Source organism: Zalophus californianus, chromosome 9 (genome assembly GCF_009762305.2).
Source record: "Zalophus californianus isolate mZalCal1 chromosome 9, mZalCal1.pri.v2, whole genome shotgun sequence".
NCBI classification, from domain to species: Eukaryota; Metazoa; Chordata; class Mammalia; order Carnivora; family Otariidae; genus Zalophus; species Zalophus californianus.
The window spans coordinates 118,572,911-118,596,451 of NC_045603.1; the positions used below are offsets into that span (position 1 = coordinate 118,572,911).

Here is a 23,541-nt window from a genome sequence, read left to right on the forward strand (position 1 = left end):
TAAGCTTACAGTTTAAAATGTCTTTAATGCAAATTGCTACAAAGAATTTTTTTTAAAGATATTATTTATGAGGTGCCTGGGTGGCTCAGTCGGTTAAGCAGCTGCTTTCGGCTCAGGTCATGATCCCAGGGTCCTGGGATCGAGCCCCACGTCCGGCTCCCTGCTCAGCAGAGAGCCTGCTTCTCCCTCTCCCTCTGCCTTCCACTCTTCCTATTTGTGCGCTCTCTCTCTCTCTCTCTCTCTCTGTCAAATTTATTTATTTATTTGACAGAGAGAGAGAGGGGAAAAAACATAAGCATGGGGAGTGGCAGGCAGGGGGAGAAGCAGGCTTCCCACTGAGCGAGGAGCCCCATGTGGGACTCGATACCAGGACCCTGGGACCATGACCTGAGCCGAAGGCAGGTTAACCCTAACACTTAACCAAGTGAGCCACCCAGGCACCCTTACAAAGAATTTTTTACTAAGAATTATTTCAAAGCCAAAGAAAATAACCCCCACTGTGGGAAAAGGATTTAGTCATCATTATTTTTTCAATTAATACTCACCAACCTACTTACATTTCCCCCATCTCTAGATTCTAGATAACCTAGAAGTAGTCAGCGACTTGGCCAGAAAACTTCTGTAAAGTCCAGTCCTTACTCATTACCAATCCAGAGAAGCATTATGAGACCTGGCTCACTCTTGAATGGTAAGGTCCATCTTGCATTAATTAGAACTGATTTAACTCCAAGCATCACAACAAAATAAATGTATCCCTGAAAGTTGGAGCATTCCACCACCTTGAAATAAGTTGGAACTTTATAAAACATCTTCATGCTTTATTTTTGTTCTAATCTCAACCTGGAAAATTCATAGTCCTTAAAAAAGATTATCTATTGATAGCCAGTGGTATGCTCATTAACAACAGCTCTGTAGAAAAGAAGGAGGAGACAATGGCTCTAATTTGTAGCCCTGCCAAATGCCATGATGTAAATACTCCCACCGTGGCTGATTTCCTGCTGCCAATTTGACGTTGGCAAATGCAGAGTTGCGAATAGATGCATGGTATTTCCACTCTACAGATGCAATTGACATAAATAAACTCAAGAGCGTATATAGTAGTAAAATGAACTAAATTAGTTAAGAAATGATGACTTGAGTAGATATCACTTTTGTTTTTAGCACAAGTTATTAAAGTTTATCTAATGTGATTCTTTAATCATGGCTATTTAACAACCTCCCCAAATTCCTGAAAATCAACTGAGCAGCCAGGAAGGGTGGACTCCAGCACACCTCTGCTATTTTGGTAACCTCTTTCCTTGGGTGTGTTTTATGTTCTTTTTTCTAATCTCTTAAGTAGAATACTCACTTTAGGTCTTTTTACTTTCTTTTTTTGTTTATCAAGACCATTAAGGAATTTAATCAGTTTTTGGAAGGAAGTTTTGGCTGCATACCATGCAGATTTCTAAACATTAATTTTCCCTTTTCTCTTACTTTGTAAATAGTCTGTTGTTTGTATTATTGACCAAATGCTTCTTAGGAACATTTGTGGTTTTTGTTTTTGTTTTTTTATCCATCAAGTTAGAGTGTTTTCTTTAAAAGTATTAATTTCTAGTTTTACTGCAGTGTGACTTGAGAATGTGGCCTGTATAATTTCTAAGGCATACCTCAGACATATGTTCTAGACCACTACAATAAAGCAAATATTATAATAAAATGAGTCAAATGAATTTTTTGGTTTCCTAGTGCATATAAAATTTATGTTTACATTAAATGTGTAAGAGCATTATGTCTAAAAAAAAACCAACGGACCTACCTTAATTTAAAAACGTTATATTGTTAAAAAGTGCTGACCATCATCTGAGCTTTGAACAAGTCATAATCTTTCTACTGATGGAGGATCTAGCCTTGATGTGAATGGCTGCTGACTGATCATGGTGGTGGTTATGGACGGTTGGGGTGGTTGTGGCAATTTCTTAAAATAAGGCAACAATGAAGTTTGCTGCATAAATAGACTCTTCCTTTCACAAATGATTTCTCTGTAGCATGCAGAGCTATATGATAGCATCCGACTCACAGTAGAACTTCTTTCAAAATTGGAGTCAGTCCCCTCAAACCCGGCTGCTTCTTTATCAACTAAGTTTATGTAATATTCTAAATCTTTTGTTGTCAGGTGAACAATCTTCACAGCATCTTCACTGGGAGTAGATCACATCTCAAGAAATTGCTTTCTTTGCTCATCCAGAAGAAGCAATTCCTTGTCCACTCAAGTTGGATCACGAGATTGCAGCAACTTACATCTTCAGGCTCCACCTCCAATTCTGATTCTCCTGCTGTTCCACCCCGTCTGTAGTTACTTTCTCCACTCAAGTCTTAAGCCCCTCAAAGTCATCTGTGAGGGTTGGAATCAACTTCTTCCAAACTATAAATGTTGATATTTTGACCTCTTCCCATGAATCGTGAATGTTCTTAATGGTATATAGCATGACGAATCCTTTCCAGAAGGTTTTCAATTTATTTTGCTGAGATCCAGCAGAGGAATCAGAGTCTATGGCAGCTATATGCCTTATGAAATGTATTTCTTAAATAATACGACTTGAAAATCAAAATGACTCCTTGATCCATGGACTGCAGAATGGATGTTGTATTAGCAAGCATGAAAACATTAATCCTGTACATCTCCATCAGAGTTCTTGGATGACCAGTACATTGTCAATGAACAGTACCATTTTGAAAGGAATCTTTTTTCCCTGAGCAGCAGTTCTCAACAGTGAGCTTAAAATATCCAGTAAACCATGTTGTAAACAAATGTGCTGTCATCCAGGCTTTGTAGTTCCATTTATAGAGCACAGGCAGAGTAGATTTAGCATAATTCTTAAGGGCCCTCGGATTTTCAGAATGGTAAGTGAGCATTGGCTTTGACTTCAAGTAACCAGCTGCATTAGCCCCTGAAAAGAGAGTCAGGCTGTCCTCCAAAGCTTTGAAGCCGGGCTTTGACTTCTCCTCTCTAGCTATGAAAGTCCTAGGTGGCATCTTCTACCAATAGAAGATGGTTTCATCAATATTAAAAATCTGTTATTTAGCATAGCCACTTTCATGAATGATCTTGGCTAGATCTTCTGGATAATTTGCTGTGGCTTCTACATCAGCATTTGCTGTTTCACCTTGCATTTTTGTCTTATGGAGATGGCTTCTTTCCTTAAACCTCATGAACCAACCTCTGCTGGCTTCAGACTTTTCTTCTGCAGCTTCCCCACCTCTCTCAGCCTTCATGGAATTGAAGAGAGTCAGGACCTCGCTCTGGATGACGCTTTGGCTCAGGGGAATGTTGGGGCTGGTTTGATCTTCTCTCCAGACCACTCAAACTTTCTCCATACCGGCAATAAGGCTGTTTCCCCTTTCTTATCATTCATATGTTCACTGGAGTAGCATTTTCAATTTCCTTCAAGAACTTTTCCTTTGCGTTCACAACTTGGCTAACCGTTTGGCTCAAAAGACCTAGCTTTTGGCCTATCTCAGCTTCTGACATGCCTTCCTCACTAGGCTTAATAATTTCTAGCTTTTGATTTAAAGTGGAGACATGAGACTCTTCCTTTTCACTTGAACACTTAGAAGCCAGTGTACAGTTATGAATTGGCCTAATTTCAATATTGTTGTGTCTCAGGAAATAGGAAGGCCCAAGTAGAGGGAGAAAGACAGGGGAATGGATGGTCCGTGGAGCAGTCAGGACACCCACATTTATCAATTAAGTTCATCATCTTATATGAGTGTGGTTCATGGCACCCCAAAACAATTACAGTGGTAACATCAAAGAGCACAGATCACCATAACAAATATAATAATAATGAAAAAATTCAAAATTTTGCAAGAATTACCAAATTGACAAAGAGACATGAAATGAGCCAATGCTATCAGAAAAATGGCCCCTGTAGACCTGCTCGATGCAGGGTTGCCACAAACCTTCAATTTGTAAAAAACATAATATTTGCAAGGCACAATAAAGGAAGTGCAGTAAAGCAAGATATTCCTATCCTTTTAAAGTCCATTAAGATTTTATTATTATGAAATACCTTTGTTAGTAATACCAACTTATGGAGTATAACCCAGAAACATTATATCCTCTTTAATCCCCTTGAGAATCTGACATAATAGTATCTTAGCTCAGAATATACATGAAATAAACCCGAGGCAGAGCCTATATGCATGCTTTGTTGGTGGGTACCAGCCCTGGGCAGCAAGACTGGGGACTGAGGAATAGGGAAGGAAGGAAAGCTATTATGACAATCACACAGTCACACAGGATACCTCCAGGGAGAGCATGTGCAATCAGTGCACCTCAGAACAGTCCAACGGGGAGAAAGAAGACAAAGTGATTGTATGATCTTTCTGTTCTATCTTCTAATCATCCAAGTTCACCCCAGTAGGCATTAAAGCTCTGTGGTAGAGTTTGCAAAAATGGCCACAGTAATTCCTACCATTCTTGTATACATCCTTGTCCGTATCCCTTTGTAATGCGGCTTTGCAGCAACTCCTATCAAGAGCACAGGTCTATTTCTCCACCCCTTGAATCTAGTTTTGGCCATATGACTTTCTTTGGCCAATGGGACATTAGCACATATGATGCTGAGCAGAGATTGAAAAGCTCACATGCACTGGGGCATGCCCTCTCTTGCAGCTCAGAACCTAGCCACCATGTACATAACCCTAGGCTAGTCTGTTGCCACAGACGGAAGCTACATGCAATTGTCCCAGCTAACACTGAACCAACTGCCAGACATGTGGGTGAGGCCCCACAGACTGACCAGCTGCCAATTGACAGGCCTGTAGCTCCATTCTATACTCTCCAGCCAGAGGAGCCAGTGTAGACCAGAACAGCACAGCCACCCTCGGAATTGTGAGAAAAAAAACGATTTGTTGTGTAAAGATGTTACATTTTGGGGTGCATAGCAAAAGCCATCTGATGGACTTGACCACAGTAGAGATTGGATTAGCTGGCCCTTTGGGCTCCTGCTGGAGAAGCGAGATCCTGTGATCCATGGTTCAGTGTTTCCTTGGAGTCCAGAAGGGGTGGGAGAAGCTGTGGCTTCTGGGGCTCCGATCCAGCGTCACTGAAACCATGACAGTGCCCCCCATAATGGGTGTGATGGGTGCCATGCTGAAGCTGCACGACGGGGGGCAGCAGAGGTAGCCAATGGTACCAGGAGAAGAGATGGTGACTGGGATCTCCCGCCCCGGAAGGGACCAACGTCAAAATTTGCAGGTAAAGCCAAGCAATATGGGGAAGTGCGTAAGCTATACAAAGAGCTATTTTTATCTTGTGTGAGTTAAGACTCTTGTTTTTAAGTCATTGAAAACTAACTTGAATTAGCTTAAGGGAAAAAGTTAACTTATGACGAGGATGCAGGAAGGCAGCAGAGCCTTCGAAAGAGGTCAGTGCTGGAAATGAAGATCTGGAGATTCTCACTCCATCACCCAGATCTCTCACCGCTTTATTTCATTCTTCTTCTTTCTGCAAACCAGCTATCTCTTCTGCTTCCCCAGGAATCTATGGAAGAGGTTATACCCAGGGCCTCCTAAATTCAAACGTTACCATCCCAGGCCCACAAATATGCCAAATTTCCAAAAGAACAAAACTGATAAGTGCAACCTCAGCCAGATGTGTACCCCAGAGCAGTGGGAGTGTAAGGCTTCCCAAGAATTGATCCCTGCAAATGGGGGCACAGGAAAATTTCCAGAGAAAGGGGGAGGGAACTGAGAAAATCAAAAGGTGTCTACCACATTTGCCCAACTTAAAAGATGAAGAAACCAACCAAAGTTCAGGAAGGATAAGGAACTCTCCCTAAGGTCACAGACTACCGGGGCAATGTCATGACCTTAGCCCAGATCTCATTTCAAACCTCAAGCTTTTCTACTTCTAACACAACTGTCCCATGAGACTCTATCAAAAAATACCTAAGATACATGTATTTTCTATAATTAGCATGTTTAATTCTATAATAAGAAAAAAGCAAACTTCTATATTAAGCCAAGATACATCAAGAAAAATCACTCCCTTGTTTTAAAGTTGACCATCTTTAATGCATCAATTTTAACCTCTTCTTCCAGACTGTCATTATCTTCCGTAATGTTGCCCCACCCCACCTATCCAACCATTTCCCCAGTGCTCCACAGGAACTCCTCAAGGTGACATAGAACTGTTTTTCTACTGATCTGAACGCACCACAGTCTTTGTAACGTCCGGTGTTCAGGGGTGTGTGGTCCCAGAGATGCCCTCCCCTCCTCCCTCTTTACCACTCGAATCCTTTCTCCCTTCCCGGTCTGCTCTGAGTCCAGCCTCCTCTGTGAACCTCTTTTGACAACCCAAATCTTGCTGATTTTCCACTTTTCTGAACACCAAGCATCAACTTACTCAACAAAAAAAATTTATATTTGTGTTCTTAAAATTTCTTTATTTTTTATTTTAGAGAGAGAGAGAATGAGCAGGTTGAGGGGCAGAGGGAGAGGGAGAATCCCAAGCAGATGCCTTACTGAGTGTGAAGCCCAATGCGGGGCTCGATCCCAGGGCCCTGAGATCATGACCTGAGCTGAAATCAGGAGTCGGATGTTTAACCGACTGAGCCACCCAGGTGCCCCTAAAATTTTTCTTATTTTAGTATCTTATTATAGTGTCCCCACTAGACTATTAATTCTTTAAGTAGGGGATGATGTCTTGGTTTGCATCTCCAGGGGGTCACTGAAAGTTTCTGGCTATGTGAATACAAGATCTGCGTGAGGAGGTATGAATTTTCCAACCACCAGCTCTCAGATGCCTCAGGGACTAACCAGTGATGACCACTGCAGGGGCTTAATTACTCCAGCATGGAATCCACAGTCTGCTGGACATGCTGGTTTCTTTTCTCTGCCATTTCTCTTGAAATTTCAGTTACTTGTATGCCCTGAGCATATGTTTTGATTTGTGTTGACGAGACCTGAATCTAGCTTCATTTAAATATAGACTAAACATAACTTTATTCATTGCTTTCTCTCCCATTACACACAGATCTCTCATTTATGCCATTTCCAGTATCAGACACTAGTACAAGAACTCGGGCTTGATCATCATAATATAGCATTAAAAACGGTGCTGAACAACTCAAACGTGGAACACAGAGCTTGCAAGAACCTGTAATATATTGAATTTACTCTGGAATCATTATTTTTATTGGTTCTATATATTCAGACTTTTGAAAGTCAAATAGATCAACCCAGTTTAAAATGAAAAACAATAGTTCCCTGCCACAACCTCCCCCCTCCACAGACGTAGCTGTTTCTTCCTTTAATCTTTATTCTGGCCTATGCCTCATATTTAAAAATAATGTGCTTACATTATTATGTGAATTTTTAATATAAATGTAATTTATACACAATAAATATATAATGTAGTTATATTTAATAAAAATATTTTTAAACTTCTTGGTTTTTATTTTTAGATAGTAAATACTGATTTTCTATTATGGAAAAAAAAATAAGATTTTAACTCTCCTACACACATACACATACTTCCCCTCCACCTCATCTTCCCAATTATATATTTCATTTTTGCCAAATCAATATCCAGGCCATACATCTTATGATTATGTAATTATGTCTCACAGTTGAGTATAAACATTTCATATTTTGGTTATATTTCCTTTTCTCGTACAACTTTTTGTTCTCCCTAAAAATAAGGAGATATCTTATATATCTTACATATCTTTGTTTTCTGTGTTCCTGTCACTGATCTATCCCCAAACTATTCAACAGCAGTGTCAATTCCCCTCTTGATACTCAGGCAGTTCTCAGAGGCAGCCCGCCCAAAGCCCAGAGCCCCCTGCCCCAGCTTCTCTGTAGACCAGCTGCCCAGATGTCAACTTGAAGTTCCTTCCACCACCATTATGCGGGGTCCCTTTATCTCATCTGAGATGGAGGCCTGTTTCCTAGACCCTATGTCTTCATTTTCCTTGGTTTACACCCTCATGGAGGTAGGACGCATGCCAGGAGATTTCTAAGAAAGGCCAAGGGGCTGGTATGTTTGTTGAGACTTCAGTGTCCGAAAATACATTTATTCTACCCTCATTCTTAATAGTTTGGCTGGTATAGTAAATCTTATTTATTTCGGTGCTACCCAAGATCTTCTGGTCACCTTCACCCTTGGTAAAGGTCGCACATCTTGAGTCTCACTTTTCCAAGGTAAAATCTAGAACATGCATTTGGCTGGTGGGGTTAGGGAAGGAGCTATGTAACCTAAACTCTTCCAAGGACACACACCTGTGTAATTTCAGCTCAGAAGTCAACAACATGAGACAGTGGCTGTTTCCTTTTTTTTTTTTTTTTTTTGGTAAACTGTGGAAACAGAGACATCTGCTCCATAGGGGAGGGAAGGCTCATAGCAGAGCTTACTCATTATTGCTGCTAGCCGTGGCGTTGTGGTGTCTGGACCTGGTGTGCAGCCCCCACGATAGACGCTGGGTGTGGATCCTGCCAATATGGCAGGTAAGCCTGCATTCTCTTGCTCACCAGAGCAGTCCATAAACACACGAAACAATGTAAGGTCAGTAAATGTCTTATCTGCTTCAACTAATAATATAGATTCTGCTGTTTACAATTAAGAGTACTGATATGGCTGGGTATAGAATTGTAGCTTGGAAATCATTTTCCTTCAGAATTTGCAAAGCGTCCAAGTTACAACGTTTCTGTTGAGAAGTCTGATACCATTCTTGTTCTTAAGGTTCTGGATATAACTTATTTTTCCTCTCTGAAAGCATTGAGGCTATTTTTTTAATCCCTAATACTTTGTGAAATATCTATTCAAAATGATACGGTGTGGGTTGCATTCATTGGGTTGCCACACACAGTTGTACATGTTGTGCGCTGCACCACTCTGGGGCGTACTATTCCCATCTTAAGCCATGGACACAACCTATGTGCCTGTCCCTGATGACACTGTGGACATCCTGTGGGACCTTACAGTCAAGAGACTGCTATCCTTGAGTTCTAGGAATTCAGTTGTATAATCTTTCTTCTCAACCACTGTCTTCATTCTAACTCTCAAATACCTATTTGTCAAATACTGGGCTTCGCAGATTAGTCTCCTCATTTTCTTATTTGGTTTTTATTATTCATTCCATGTGTCCTTATTCCACTTTCTGAGAGATTTCCTCCACTTTATCTTCCAAACTTCTACTGAATATTTAACTTCAGCTATGCTATTTTTAATTTACAAGAATCCTTTTTAAAAATAGCAGCTCTCTGTTCTCCTGGATCCAAGATCTTGTCTTATTTCTCGGAGGATATAAATTAGGGATTTATTCACTTTTTTTCTCCTTTTAGATTTTCTTGTATTCACTGTATTCGGTTGCCTTTCTCTTTCCTTCTCACTTACTGTTTCTTTTTCACTTATTGGCATCTCGCTTTTATTTTCAAGATGATATTAAATGCCTTGTGATCAATGGCACTGATATTTCCGGGAGAAAAGCTGTTTGGAATGTGTGTGCAGGGTGGCTCCCCGTGGTGGCTTCCTTCTAAATGACCTGGCGTGCCTGTTTTCCTGAGGGTCCCAACTGAGAGACTCTGGAGGTCTTTTCTCTGGTCTAATCTATTCTCCCGGGAAGAAATCTGCCTACGGTTGGGTGTGGCAGGTAGGGAAAGGTCTCAGCCTGGTCAGCCGGGACTCTCAGGTCTGAGCGCAGGCAGGGGCTGTGCTGTCTCTCCATGTTCACTGGTTTTGGCCCCACCTGCACTGTCACCAGCAGAGGTAACCAGTGTCTCTAGTCTTTGCTCTCCTCTGCAGAGCGGGGCTGCTTCTGGACTTTTCCCCCTGAGTCTGGTAAGGTTTTTGACTCTCCTATCTGCTAAATTATTTACCACCCCTCTTTCCAGTGTCCACACTTTTATTATTGTCATCTCTTTTTCCAGGTTCTTTGTCCTTGTGAGATTATTTTTTTCCCCCATCATTTTTCAGGAAGCATTTTGAGAGGGAAAGGTGGAAAATATGTAGAAAATGCCATTTTTAAAAAACCTAATATTCCCTCTATACTTTGAAAAACTTATGTAAGGCCAAATGTATGCCAGGCACGCATCTCTTCTCTTCCTCACTTATACATAACAACATAGTACTACTGCATGGGATTATCCTGGGGAGTAAATGAGAACAGCAGGTAAAGCACTGAATTCGACTATGATAATTGTGACAACAATGGGGACCAAGCAATGCATAGCAAACAGCATGCACCAAGCCCAGAGGAAAAGGAAAGTTCTTCCCTGTGGTCCTGGGACGACCAGCAGCATCAGCAGCACTTGGAAACACATTGGCAATTCAAATGCTTGGTCCCCACCCCAGACAGACAAAAACAGAAACTCTGCAGGTGGCTCCGAAATCTGTCCTGTAGCAAAAAAGTCAGATGATTCTGATGCCCACTGCAGTTTGGGACCCACTGATCTGGAGACAAGGAAATGGACTCCCTTTCACTGGAGGTGCTATCTGGGGACCCCCTTCAGTCACTGGATATGTCTCATGTACTAAGGAAGCATGAGGCCAGCAGAGGTTTGTGAGATGAAAGCCAGAGAAGAGACAGACTTGTACAGGGAAGACCTCATTCCAGGCCCCGAGGACCTGGTCTTGCAGCTGCGTCTTCAGCTCTGTGAGCTACACCAGGATCCTGCCCAGCAACATAGGTCGGTAGGGCCCCCCTCCCCTTGTTTGTTTTGCTGAAGCCAGTTGGAATCAAGTGTCCGGCATTTGCAATCCAAAGAATCCTGACTAATATCAGACCCTTCCTTTTAAGAAGCAGAATGAACCTGACCTTCCCAGTTTGACCATTTACAGTGTCATAGGAGTTGTGGCAAAGGGCAGCTCCCCAAGGCAGGCCAGCTAGAAGAGCCTGCCAACGGGCTCTGGCCCTGACAGGTTTCACAACGCTCTGAATTCCGTGTTTCCTCTGCTTACATATCATGGACAAATATGGACATAATTACACACGCAAGAATCAAATTGAATCAATTTACATCATCTTGGTATTTCAAGATTTGTGAGCGCCTCCATACTCATCCTGTTCATAACATTCATGAGTTTATGAATTTTCATCAGACTCCTTATTCTTCCTCTTATCTCGCTTGATCTTTCCCAACTTCACAGAGCACTTGCTCAGTCATGGAGTAAGATTCATAAGATCTGCCTGTAGTTCAAGGGTCCCTAAACCTAGCTGAACATCAAAATCACCTGGGAGATTTATAACCTATAATAATCCCCATGCCCCACTCCAGACCCAGCACACCACTCTGAGCCATATTCTGTGCATGCACACACACACACACACACACACACAAATACAATAAACATATAATACATATATACCTACATATTAAAATACACACACATACACATATAGATATTATAATAAAGATATATAAATAGAGACACATACATCCATCTCTTGGCGAAACTAAAGATCCCCATCTGTGTGGCTGTTTGCATTGCCCTGAAAATTATGTTTTCTTAATACCAACAATTTCATTGTCTGCTTCCTTAACAATGGAACAGTGAAATTTGAAGCATGAATATTTATTTTTTCTGAGAGTTACAAAATTAAACACAGCTAATTCTTCATAGAGAATCATTATAACTGAAGCTCTCCTCCCCTACTCTGCAAGGTAGCTGCAAGAAAGGGCACTAGGCCACATGGTCTAACGTGGGAAGAGCAAATATCTGTCGTGTGGGCTGCCATTTCCTTCTGCTCTCATGAACTGTGGACTCTCCCCTACCGAGCCTGAGCGTGGCCTTTACTCAATACAGGGCCCCTGGCAGCCACTGCCAGTCCATTGGGGAAAACACATAGGCTGTCACCAAAAACTTCGGGTTTAAAGTAAAGAGGCCTTGGTCCTAGACTGAACACTTCCACTGGCTATGAAAAGCAACTTCTCTCTTTTGACTTCATCTTTTTTAGAACAGAGATTATCCCTCTTTTTCCTTCCTGTTCAAAAGGTGGGGAGGATAAAATGAGATTTGCAAATCTAGGAAATTCAAAATCGTACCCCCCAAACATGAGATCGAATTTGGTGGGTGAGACATTATACTAAACAGGATGCAAGCAAAGCAGAATGTTGTATCAAAGGAAAGGATCCCACAGTTCGTCTTTTTTTTTTTAAGATTTTATTTATTTAATTGAGAGAGAGAGAACGAGAGCAGAGGTGCAGAGGGAGAGGGAGAAACAGACTCCCCGCCGAGCAGCGAGCCCAATGCGGGGCTCGATCCCAGGACCCTGGGATCATGACCTGAGCCGCAGGCAGACGCTTAACGACTGAGCCACCCAGGCGCCCCATTAAATTTTTTGTTTATTTATTTTTGAGAGAGAGAAAGCGTGAGCACAAGCAGGGGGAGTAGGAGAAGGAGAAGCAGGCTTCCCGCTGAGCAGGGAGCCCGATGCGGGGCTCGATCCCAGGACCCTGGGATCATGACCTGAGCCGAAGGCAGACACTTAACTGACTGAGCCACCCAGGCGCCCCAAGAATCCCACAATTCTTAAGCACATGTACCAAGATGGTCAAAATTTCACTTAAAACTCCGTAGTCCAAGGAAAAAAAGTGTATCCATTTCAAACACAGTTTTGATATTTTTCAGGCAAATGGAAGCTATCAACAAGTATTGACGAACGGAAAATATAAATGTCACAAATATGGAGCTGTACAATAATCACTGTTTTCGAAAGCACTCTTCAAGTTTTGAAATAGAATTTGGATATTAAATATGCCAATGCAAAAATATTAAAAGAAGGTATTTGCATGAATAAAGAAAAGCAAAACCCTGTTCATAAATAATAATGAAGCATAATAGCAGTCAGCAATCAATACTAAAAAATCATTTAAATCAGAATAAGCATAAAATAGAAAATCAAGATTAAACCTGAAAGGAAAGCTAGAAGCCAGGTTCAATGCACATAATGAACCTGTCCTGTGATTCTAAAGGTAGTAATTCTAGAAGTAGCTAACATTTACTGAGTGCTAACTCTATGCTTGAGATATATACATTATACATTATTTCTAATTTAATCCTTACTCAACCTTCTGAAATAAATATAGTAACTCTTTCCATTACACAAATGGACGCAAGGTTAAAGAGGTTAACTAACTCACCCAAAGTCATGCCTACAGTAAGTGGTTCACCCTCAAACTGAACCCCAGCTAGCTTGACTCCAAAGACCTCTCAGGAGCAAAATAATTTACATAAGATATGATTATGATAGCCTCCAGTTTTTAAAGATCTATTACCATATAGCCTGTGAGTTTACCTACTACTTAGCACAGTACTTACTCGCAAGGCACTCAATATTTGTTGAATGAATATTTACTGCGTATTTCCAAGAAGTATTTTCCTTTATTTTTCTTATCTATTCGGTATACTAGTGTGACTTGCCCAGAACACCTTCTCACCTAGATAAATGCAGCCACATTGACTAATGTATTCTTTGGCTCTTTTCTCCAGTCATTGTACAGACCACTATCCTTCTCTTGTGACAATACATTTCTGCAGCAAGACAGACAGACAGATAGATAATTTGGGTATGGACACTTAAGTCAGTTATGGCTTTCCTTACATCTGTTTTTTTTAGAGGGGGGGAGGGGTAGAGGGAGAGGGAGAGAGAGAATCTGAAGCAGACTCCACGCCCAGGGCAGAGCCTTATGCAGGCCTTGATCTCACACCCCTGAGATCATGATCTGAGCCGAAATCAAGAGTCGGTCATTTAACCGAGTAAGCCACCCAGGCGCCCCTACATCATCAATTACTTTGATTAACCCCTGCCAAGGCTATGCTTGTAATATAGCTGCCCTGATTCAACTGGGAGGGCCCCCTTCTCAACGAGAACCTTAGTGACCATCTCTTGGGGTGGGTTATGCTTACAGTTGGCTGCTCTGACCCATTTATAGGGATTCTTATTAACCTTAAGAAAGTGAATATGAGTTACAAGAGTTATACTGAAGGTAAGCCTCATCTTTTTTTTTTGTTTTACAGATTTTATTTGAGAGACAGAGAGAGAGAGAGAAAGAGCATGGGGGGGGGGGAGAGGAAGAGGGAGAAGCAGGCTCCCCGCTAGCCAGGAGCCAGACGTGGGGCTCGATTCCAGGACCCCGAAATCATGAGCTGAGCTAAAGTCAGACACTTAACTAACTGAGCCACCCGGGCGCCCTGGTAAGCCTCATCTTACGGGATGAGGTGAGCTTTAGACATTTTCTTTAAAAGACTGAGTAAATTAATAAAATCAGCAAATTAGTAAAACTTAGTAAAGACCACCTTATTTTAAGCACAGTAGACCCCATACAACTTTTCTAAAAGAAAACCAAGCAGGACAATGTAAATAAAAAAATAACTGGAAAACAGAGAAAGGGAGAGAAGTAAAACCAGCAGTATCCGAAAGAAGCAAGATCTATAAAAACATAAGCGGAAAAAGTTTTATATTGTTCTTTCTGAAGAAAACCAGGGCTTGCGTTGAAGGCCAGATTTTCAGGATATTTCTATATACTAAGAAACAATTAAGAATGGAAAGGAACTAGAAAAATAGCAGCCTTCTCAAAACGTGGAAGGCTTTGCACATGTATATATTTAGCCTGCGACAAACACTTTGTTGAGGAGCTGATAAGGAACCCTAAGTTGTGGAAACGATTAATCCCACTTTTGCGGCTTCGTAATGTGAAACAAGTTCAGGCCGATTTTATTCCCAGATACTTTCATACTATCATTTTCTTCTTAGAGATATTTTCACCCTAAACCATTCCTGACGAATAAAGATTTGGAGAAGATTGCTATTTTCCTGCCAAAAATCCATTTACCCTTCTTCCTGGGAACAGTCTGGATGATATTCCCCAGTTAGATAAGGCCATCTGACAAAATTCGGGCCAAGAGACAAGAGCAGAAGCGAAGTGTGCCACCTCAGGGTGTGTGTGCTCTTTGTAGGAGCTACGGGGCAGGCAGGGTGGTGGCCCCGGCTTCGATCTCGCACACGATGACAGTGTCCTGGGGAATGTGTCTTCTCCGGACCACAGCTGCCCTGACAGCCTGGCCTGCTCCCTTTGGAACAGTCAAGTGAGAGAGAAATCAGCTTCTGTTACAAGCTTAGCTAAACTATGAAAATCGCACTGTCTATTCCTGTAGGTTCCCAGTGCTTTCTAAACCCGTCTAATCATCTCTGCAAATGGCCGCAATTCTGAGCAGCACTGGCTTCTGCCAACAGCCACGATTGATAATGTGGAAAGGTAACGAAAAATCTGTCAGGGGAAACGACTTTATATTGAAACGTTTGACGCACACCTTCAATCTCTCTTCTAATTCCGTCCTAGAATTCTGTGGAATAAGCAGTGACCGAGGTTTCCATTTCAGGCCTCTCGTGTTTATTGAGATAGGAGTGTTGTTTAGATTTTAAGTAAAAAATCTGTTAAGTCCCCCTAGGTCTGGCACTTTTCGGCAAGACAACAAAGAGACAGTGAAGTGACAGCTAAGAATTTCCTCACGGTGTTCTCCCAGTTCTTCATTCCTATTACATCACCAGGACAGGTCAAATTTCACTGTAAGAAACAAAAGGTGTGAATGTCTCCTGTTGGTCATTAGAACTGAAGGCTTTATTTGAGTTTATTTTACAAATTGGCTGCACAGTGTTACGCGACCCATTGGTATAAATTTCCTTCACAATTACCTACTTTGCACACCACACAACCACAGAGTCTACATTTACCCAGTGGAGACATAACACACATTCATTACAGGAGAATACAAGAAGGGAGTCCAAAAGACAGCTGTCACGTTTGTACTAGACCTACCTATGTGTACTGGAATTTGGGGTCTTCAGTGAAGAACTGATACTTGAATGACTTCATAATTAGCACATCTTGGTGAACCAGAAAACTAAATAGGAAAGGCAAAAGGAAGACACTGGCCAGTACCTACTCAAAAGCATTACATACGGCAGAGAGGAAGCAAACTATTAACCAGGCAATGACAAATCAACTGCAATTCAAAGGACTAAGATAGCTAACCTCAAGTTGTCTCGTCTTGTTTTGTTTTAATACGGCAACGCACTCAGAGGTCCCTTAAGGGGACAAATGCAGCATTTCAGGATACCACCACAGAATGCAAAAAAGAAGACAAAGACGAAAGCAAAGAAAGCTCTCTGGTTGACCAAAAACTAAAGCTTAAGCATGTTACTCATAGCCGAGCATCCTAGTCTCAAATTAGAAACCCATTTCCTATGATCTTAGAGTCAATTCTGACAAGCACACTTGTTGGTGTGTTTAAGTCAACGTAGGAAATCGGATGGGCTGGAGGGAGGAGACGGGAAAAGTATAAAACACAATGCTAACAGTCCTAGCGCTCTGAGGTCCTTTAAAGTACAAAGGGACTGTCACACTTCAGCACTCCGCCAAGGCTTCCGGGCCATCCAGCCATGCCCATCGCGAAAGCCCTTGGTCATGAAAGAAGGAAGATTAAACTGTATTCAGTTATTTTACAAAGGCAAATCAGTGCACCACAGATTGTTTCTTAAAGAATTTTATCAAAAGCAGTTTTGTTTTATATTTTACACAGAAATGACTGTTCAATTAGAAAATTCACTTGTGAAAACCAGGCTAGATACGGTTTTATCTGATGACAGCGAACTCTCTCTCTGACCTCTCCTCATGGAGTAACTGTCGCTGACCTAATTTACACCATGAGGAAATAATGCTGCTCCTTTTCCCCCAATAGATCTATTTGGATTTGATTTGTGCGACTTGCCCAGGCCCCACTGACCAATGTCATAAGGCTGCAGCCCGTCCTGTTGAACACAACAATCCTAAGCATGCTTGAAATTGGTCCAGCATTTCCTTCCCAACCAGGCTATAGAAAGAACACACAGCAGAACTAGGGATCGCTGTACACTGGCCTTGAGGTAGGTGTAACCCCTAAAGCAAGTCAGAGCAAGTCAGACAAGGCCACACCTTCACAGTCGCTTCAGGTTAATGGAAGTTCTATTTTTAAATAAGTTTTCTTAGTTTAGTTCTCAAGATGTTTGGAAGATGACACAAAGATAGCATCAAATTCTACTTTTGGGGTTTCAAAATCTATTTTTTCCATTACAGACTTTACTGTCTTTAACACCACTTCTCTTTAAAATGCTTGGGATTACTTTGTTGGTGGTAACTCCCAATTAATTGTCGACTCCACAATCACTTTTATTTAATTTCACATCCACCAAATATTTCCCAAAGCTCCTGCTTTCCTTCAAGTTATTCTTTCATTCAACAAATACTGAGTGTTTGCTCTGCTAGTTACTGGGTTGGAACCAAGGGATTCAGCAGGAAACTAATATATAGTCCTTGTCTATTGCACTTAGTACATTTAGGGAATGAAACCGAATTAGATGCCATCAAGTTCCTTGGTGCCTCTTTGAGATGGTTATAGACACTCCAGGAATGTCAAAAATAGTAATAAGGTCTGGGCTTAAGATTTCATGTGACAAGTAAGTGTTAAGTGTGAACATGTTACAAATTTGAAATATACACTTGAATTTATCCAGTATGTTTACCTGCATATTAAATTATCAGATGTCCAAAGGTTTAAATCTGTTTTTATTCTGTAACACTTTTCCTCCACATGAGCACACTGAATACCATGGTAAAATTTTAAGAGTTCAGCTTTCTCACCTTTTAGGGAAAGAGGGAAAACACATAAAACAAGTTTTAATGAAATAGTGAGATTAGCTCAAGATCCATTTTTTTTAAATACCAAAGTTATGAAGAAAACAGTGCAACATAAGGACTATTTACCCAAGCTGAGGCTAACCAATTCTGATGTTCAAGGAATCCTAAGGCATCTCCTCTCCTTCACAGAATGTGGTATCTGAAGAAAGGCTTTGTGCCTAATGAAAATTTTGCATATAAAGCACATGGGCTACAAGTTCAGAAAAATATAATTAAAGAATCACATGTAAAAAAAAAAAAGAATCGTATGTACATGTCCTTCTGGCACTTATCAATAGGTTTACTGCTTAGTCCAATTAAAATGAGTACATCTTATCTTACAGAAATATGAATGGAAAATGAACCAAAGATTCAAGAAATTAGGTTTTTGCCAAAATGTTGAAGTATTACGCCATTTAATTCTTAAAAAAAAAAAAAAACAGTAATTTTTAAAAAAAAAAATCACACTAATAGTGATTTGTATCAGTTTTTATCCATGGACCACCCTAGTAAAATCTTCAAGTTAACAGTATGATTTTCACACGAATTTACCTGAAACCAGTTGGACTGACTTGATTTTATCTTCCTCCTGCAGACTCTAAAGAAACTTTAGCTCACAGCCATCAAGTGTTTGAGCCTCTCAGCTGCTATAAAGAGTATCTGAAGGAATAAACTTTAATAAAATCTGTTTGCTGAAAAGGAAATTAAGAGTCAACCACATTTCCACCTCTTCAGCTGCTCGTCTTCAGGGATCCAGGATGGCTGCTAATACATAGAATTGGTTCGGCCGTAGAGAATACACACTGAACCTAAGGGAGAGGCCAATACTACATTTCTTCTTCAAAAAACCAAACCATAGAAAGAGGACAGGAAAGACATAACAAACCTTTTAGGCAAGACAACTAAAAAAAAAAACAAAAAACAAAACAAAAAAAAACACATGCTGCCATGCAATACAATCTTAAGATTCATTAAAATTTTTCAAACACATCACCCTTGAGAATCTAAATGAAGGACTTGGGATTCTAATTGGAAAATGAAACAGAACCCAGAAGAATTTGTTTCTTCAAAAACAGTAATGAGGTTACAGATGGCTTTTTAGGAAATTCTATCTAATTTGTCTATTCATTTATGTTAAGTTTTAAGCATACCCAAATTTTATACATGTCTAAATTAAAGGGAGAAGAGGGAAAGAGGCATATTTAGACAGGTAATTCCAAATAATTTCTTTCCCAAGTTAATCGGTGAGGCCATGAAGCAAACCTCTTCTTACCCAAAAACCAGAGATGCATGATTAGCTAACATTTAAAATAAATTCATTAGTTAACGTTTAAAGGAAATTGTCCTGATAACCAATATGGCATTCTTCCAAAAATGTGGTTAAGCAATGAACTCAAGCTCAAATGTGTCTATAACCGTGAAATATAAACATACGAACTATCAACTGTAAAGTAAAACATCCAAACTAGCTGTTTTTATTCTGCAATAAACAACACACCCAGATTATGTCTACAGGTGTACTTATCCACTAAATCCACTAACACATCCCTAAAAATAAGAGATTCCCGTGGTCTCAAGATGCCAGACTGGATAAAAATTAGGACACTGTTTTGGTTACTCCCTGAAACATTTAAATCTGTGCTGAGAGTAAGTGAAACACGAAACTATAATTAAACGCTGTGCTGCTTAACACAGTACTTGCTCTTCCTTGTTTATTAGCCAACAGGTACCTCTATAGTTTTAGACAGGAATTATAACTAGAAATAATAAGAGCAATGTCCTGAGTTACTCCATCTTTAAAAGTATATTTAACTAAGACTCATCCTTTGAAATTACTAATGATTATCCTACCCTGTTCATGTGAGAACTTAAGAAATTTCCCTCTTAATTCTGTGACATCTTTACACATGAGAAAAAATGGTATACATGTAAGAGACGCTCCTGCAAGTGTCATGTCTTAATTGAAAAACCACCTTGGCCAAAAAGACGTTGTAAAAGTAAAATTACGCATTTTATTCATTCATTCCATCAGCTTAGAATCGCTCTATTGTACAAATACAGTATTGTACCAAAAAATCACAAAATGTTACAAAATAAAAAAAAGTACAAACTGCAGTACTTAATAAATATGACTAAAAGTGGAAATGAGATAGATTTTAGGTTGAGAACATTGTTTGACCCAGCAAACCATACAAGATCTGTTCTTACAGACATTTTTATTTGTACATAATACAGGGCAATCCTATCTTGCCTTTTCAAAGAATTTAAAAGGAATAAAATATTCAGACCACATTCTCCTGCTATAAAACAACTGCCAACGCTGATTCGAGGCATTTATGCTAGTAGTTTCTTAAATCTCTTAGTTGAATTCAAGAAGCTATATAAAGCAGGAGGCTTATCTTGTCACAAGGTTAAAATGCTTTTATAACAAAATGACAAATATAAATAAAAACAATCAGAGCACCAGACAATCTACTCTAAATGCCAACCAAAGTACAGAATAGTCATCACTCTGCCATCAGCAAATATCAGACTTTCATTCAAGTAAGACCTGGTACTATCCCTTAAAGAAAATTCTTCCCACAACCTTCCCTTAAGTATTTCTCTTTAAAAGGTTGAGCATTTCTAGAAAAATAATTATTTCCAAAACAACAAATTTTTTTCATTAAAATGGAATGGGCCAATCATCTGGTAACACAAATGCATCAATATCCATTTGAAATAATTACCTAAGAATCGTAAAATTCAAATCGAACAACATAAAATAACTACTAAATCACAAACTCTGTTCAAAGTAATAAATTTCATATAAAGCACTTCTCTGGATTTATGCTGGAAAGCTGTTTGTCAAAATGGAACACGTCATAGATGAAGGTACACCAATTTTTAAAAATGTGCAAAAATACATTTTTATAGAAAACAGATTACCAGGAATGAACAAATTTACACCATGAGAAACTAGCTTGCAAATTAAGTCGTGGCTAACTTTATACAGCAAATTATAAATAGCAGTAGGATCACCCAAAGCCATCATGAAACATCATTTAGGTGCCCAGCAACCTTCAGCTCTGAGGAGAAAACATTCAAAAAAATGATTAAGGCATTACACCTACGGTAAATCTACTAGGAAGTTTAAAAGTGCTATTACCCTGATTAGAGTTCATAATTCTCCCAACACAAATTATGTATGCAATTCTCCCAGGGTGTAGGTTTTCAGACACTTCAAGAGCATGCATTTTGTTCAATATACATCTTGGATAGGGATATGGCCATGGATTTGGCAAGTTCTTCATCGCGTTTTCTTTGCACTTGAGTCTGTTTGCACCAATTGTCATACTCTGGGTTGGGATAGGAGTGATCAAACACCGCATCGTAATGTCCATTACTGAGCCAACTGAGCCAAATGCTAGGCCTTAGGGAATCCTCTGGGCCCAAATAGTGAATCATGGTAGACACCGTGGGGCTCTCCAACCTCCCTCCAGTAGTTAAATGTATATTCACATTCAACATCTGCCCCATGGCCAGCAATTCCGGGTAGCCGGCCCACGCCCCGTCTTGAGCAGCAGCGATGATGAACTCCCCCACGTCGCCCTCAATCAGGGGGCTAAAGTGGTCGAGATGATCGGCGATGTAATGCACGGTCTGTTCCCTCAGCTCCCGGTGCAGGCTCTGGTCTCCGTACACCGTCTTGCTGACCGCTCGGTAGAGGCAGTTGCCGTCGGGAATGATGTGAAATCGGTACTTACTCCTCTGTCGCAGGTACTTGTCCTGCCTCTCCACCTCCGCCAGGTACAGGGCCAGTTTCTCGTCTCTGGGATCCGACCTGGAGACGATCACCGCCTCGGCCGCGCCGCTCGGGGCCGCGTCGCCGCTCCGCGCCGGGGGCGCCTCCGCCTCCGGGTCGGGCCGCCGTGCCTCGTCCGCGCCGGGAGGGTCGCTGCGGTCGCCCGCCCTCTCCCAGCCCCGGAGGCTCCTCTCCGCCGGGTGCTCCTCGCCCCACGGCCCAGGGCTGGGCTCCGGGCTCCCCGGGGGCGGCGCGGGGCCTCGATGCTTGGCGGCGGCCAGGGCCTGGCGGTGCTCGCTCAGTCGGAAGTTTCTGTCGGGACCCTCCCGGGCCGCGTCCAGGCCCGCGGGCTCGGGGCAGTCGGGCCTCAGCAGCTCCTCCAGGAGCCAGGCCGAGGAGCCCCGGCGCGGCGGGACCGGGGCGCCGGGCGCCGGGGCCAGCAGGAGGCAGCGGCTGCGCTGGGCGGCGGGCGCCGCGGCGCCGGGCTCGGGCCCGTGCAGCAGAAGCCGGTCGGCGCCCAGGGCCCGCACGGTGATCTGCGCCGTGGACGTGTAGTGCGGCGGCAGCGGCGGCTTACAGGACCCGCCGGGAGGGCAGGCGGCGGCCGAGGCGGGGGCGGCGGCCCCGGACACCATCTCGAAGCAGGAGGAGAAGGCGGGCATCTTGGCGGCGGGGGCGGCGGCGGCTTCTCGGGGCTCGGCGGCCGCGGCAGGCTGGCACTCACCGGTCTCGGGCTCTGGCTCGCCGCTGGCGGGTCCCGGAGGCTGCAGAGAGACCTTGAAGGGGGCGGTGGCTGCGGCGGCGGCGGGGGGAGCGGGGGCTGCGGCCGTGGGACCCGGTCCCCCGGCTGGGTAGTGGGTGCAGACGCTGCTGTAGAGCTGCATGTCCCTGCCCGCCGCTCGGGCCCCTTATAGGCGCGGCGAGCCCGGCTGAGGGGGACACACCCTCCGGGCCCGGCGGAGGGGGCCGGCCGGGCGCGATGACCCAGTGCCCCTAGAATAGAAATGATCGAAGGGCCACCGGCCGCCGGCGCGTCAAGAGCCGCAAATAGCGCCCGGGTCCCCGCCAAATTCCTGCTGCGCCACAACGCGCGGTGGGGGCGGGGAGGGGACGCGCGCTCGACCCCGGCCGGCGCGCTCGGCCCGCAGACCCGGGGCGCTGCGCCCGCTGCCGCTGCTCCGGCCACGGCGGCCGCTGGGGACTCTCGGAGAAAGCCGCCAGCCCCGCTAGAGCGCGTCCCGCCGGCGAGGAGCAGTGCAGGGAGCGCGGAGGGGCCGGGAGGCGGGGCCGCGGTTGTTTACCTCAGGCCGCGCGGTCGCGTCACGTGGGCCCGCTGGAATGTGCGGCTCGTCGCGGCGCCCCATTCAACAGCGCGGGCTCGCCCCGCCCCCCCCGGCCCGCGCCCCGCCCCGTTCGGCGGACGTCACGGGCGTGGCCCGCGGCGCTGGGGGCGGGCGCGCGGGTGGGGGGCGGGCGCGCGGGTGGGGCGCGGGCGGGAGAACGCTGCGGCGCGGGCGGCCTGCGGGGGCAAGGCGTTCCTGGCAGCTGCGGGCGAGGAGGCGGCGGCCGTCCCGCGCTCCCCGCTCCTCCGCGGCGGGTTTCGGTGCTGCGCCATTGTGCGCTGCTGCTGCTGCTGCGAATGGTGGCGGGTTGGGCGCTGTGTAGGGAAGCTACTGGGGGAAGCTAGGGAAGCGCTGTGTAGGGAACGCACGCCTTGACAGCGTGCGTTCCGAAGGAAGCTTCCGGGCTCGGTTGCAGTACGGAGCGCTGCCTTAAAACCTCCATGCCCTCTGCAGGGCCGTGGCACCACTGCCGACTTTTGATTCAGTTCTTCGGATTAAAATGTTAAAATAGCGTGACGCCTCGCGTCCTGCCCAGGACCTTGCTACCCTACTCAACCGAAAGCAACTTTTCTGCACCCCTATCCCATATCGACTGGCAAATACGTGACTTGGGCGAAGGAAGCCCTTCAGCCAGCCTTTCGAAATGCCGGATGCCTAACACCTCGGGCCTTTGGAAGATAGGTTGCAGCTGCTAACCAGGGGTCCGAGTCAGGTGAT

General features: G+C 43.4%; 1 protein-coding gene across 3 annotated transcripts; it reads right to left on the reverse strand.

Moving 5' to 3' along the window:
- Positions 1-15,365: 15,365 nt before the first annotated feature.
- On the reverse strand, positions 15,366-22,755 carry OTUD1 (OTU deubiquitinase 1). Of its 3 annotated transcripts, XR_003520160.2 has the most exons (4): positions 20,846-22,755; positions 17,544-17,661; positions 15,802-15,886; positions 15,366-15,549 (listed from the first exon to the last, which is right to left on the reverse strand). XR_003520160.2 is itself a non-coding variant. In XM_027595606.2 (1 exon), exon 1 carries the CDS (start codon positions 22,363-22,365, stop codon positions 20,920-20,922), a length of 1,446 nt encoding a protein of 481 aa, XP_027451407.1. In that variant the 5' UTR covers positions 22,366-22,753; the 3' UTR covers positions 19,690-20,919. The 3 variants fall into 3 exon arrangements, 1 of the variants encoding a protein (XP_027451407.1); XR_003520159.2 differs by lacking the exon at positions 15,802-15,886; XM_027595606.2 differs by lacking the exons at positions 15,366-15,549; positions 15,802-15,886; positions 17,544-17,661 and having other exon boundaries at positions 19,690-22,753.
- Between the last annotated feature and the right edge of the window lie 786 nt (positions 22,756-23,541).

Bases quoted from the DNA above. Each gene is read 5' to 3' on its own strand.
- OTUD1 (XM_027595606.2), bottom strand. From the start codon at position 22,365: ATGCAGCTCTACAGCAGCGTCTGCACCCACTACCCAGCCGGGGGACCG.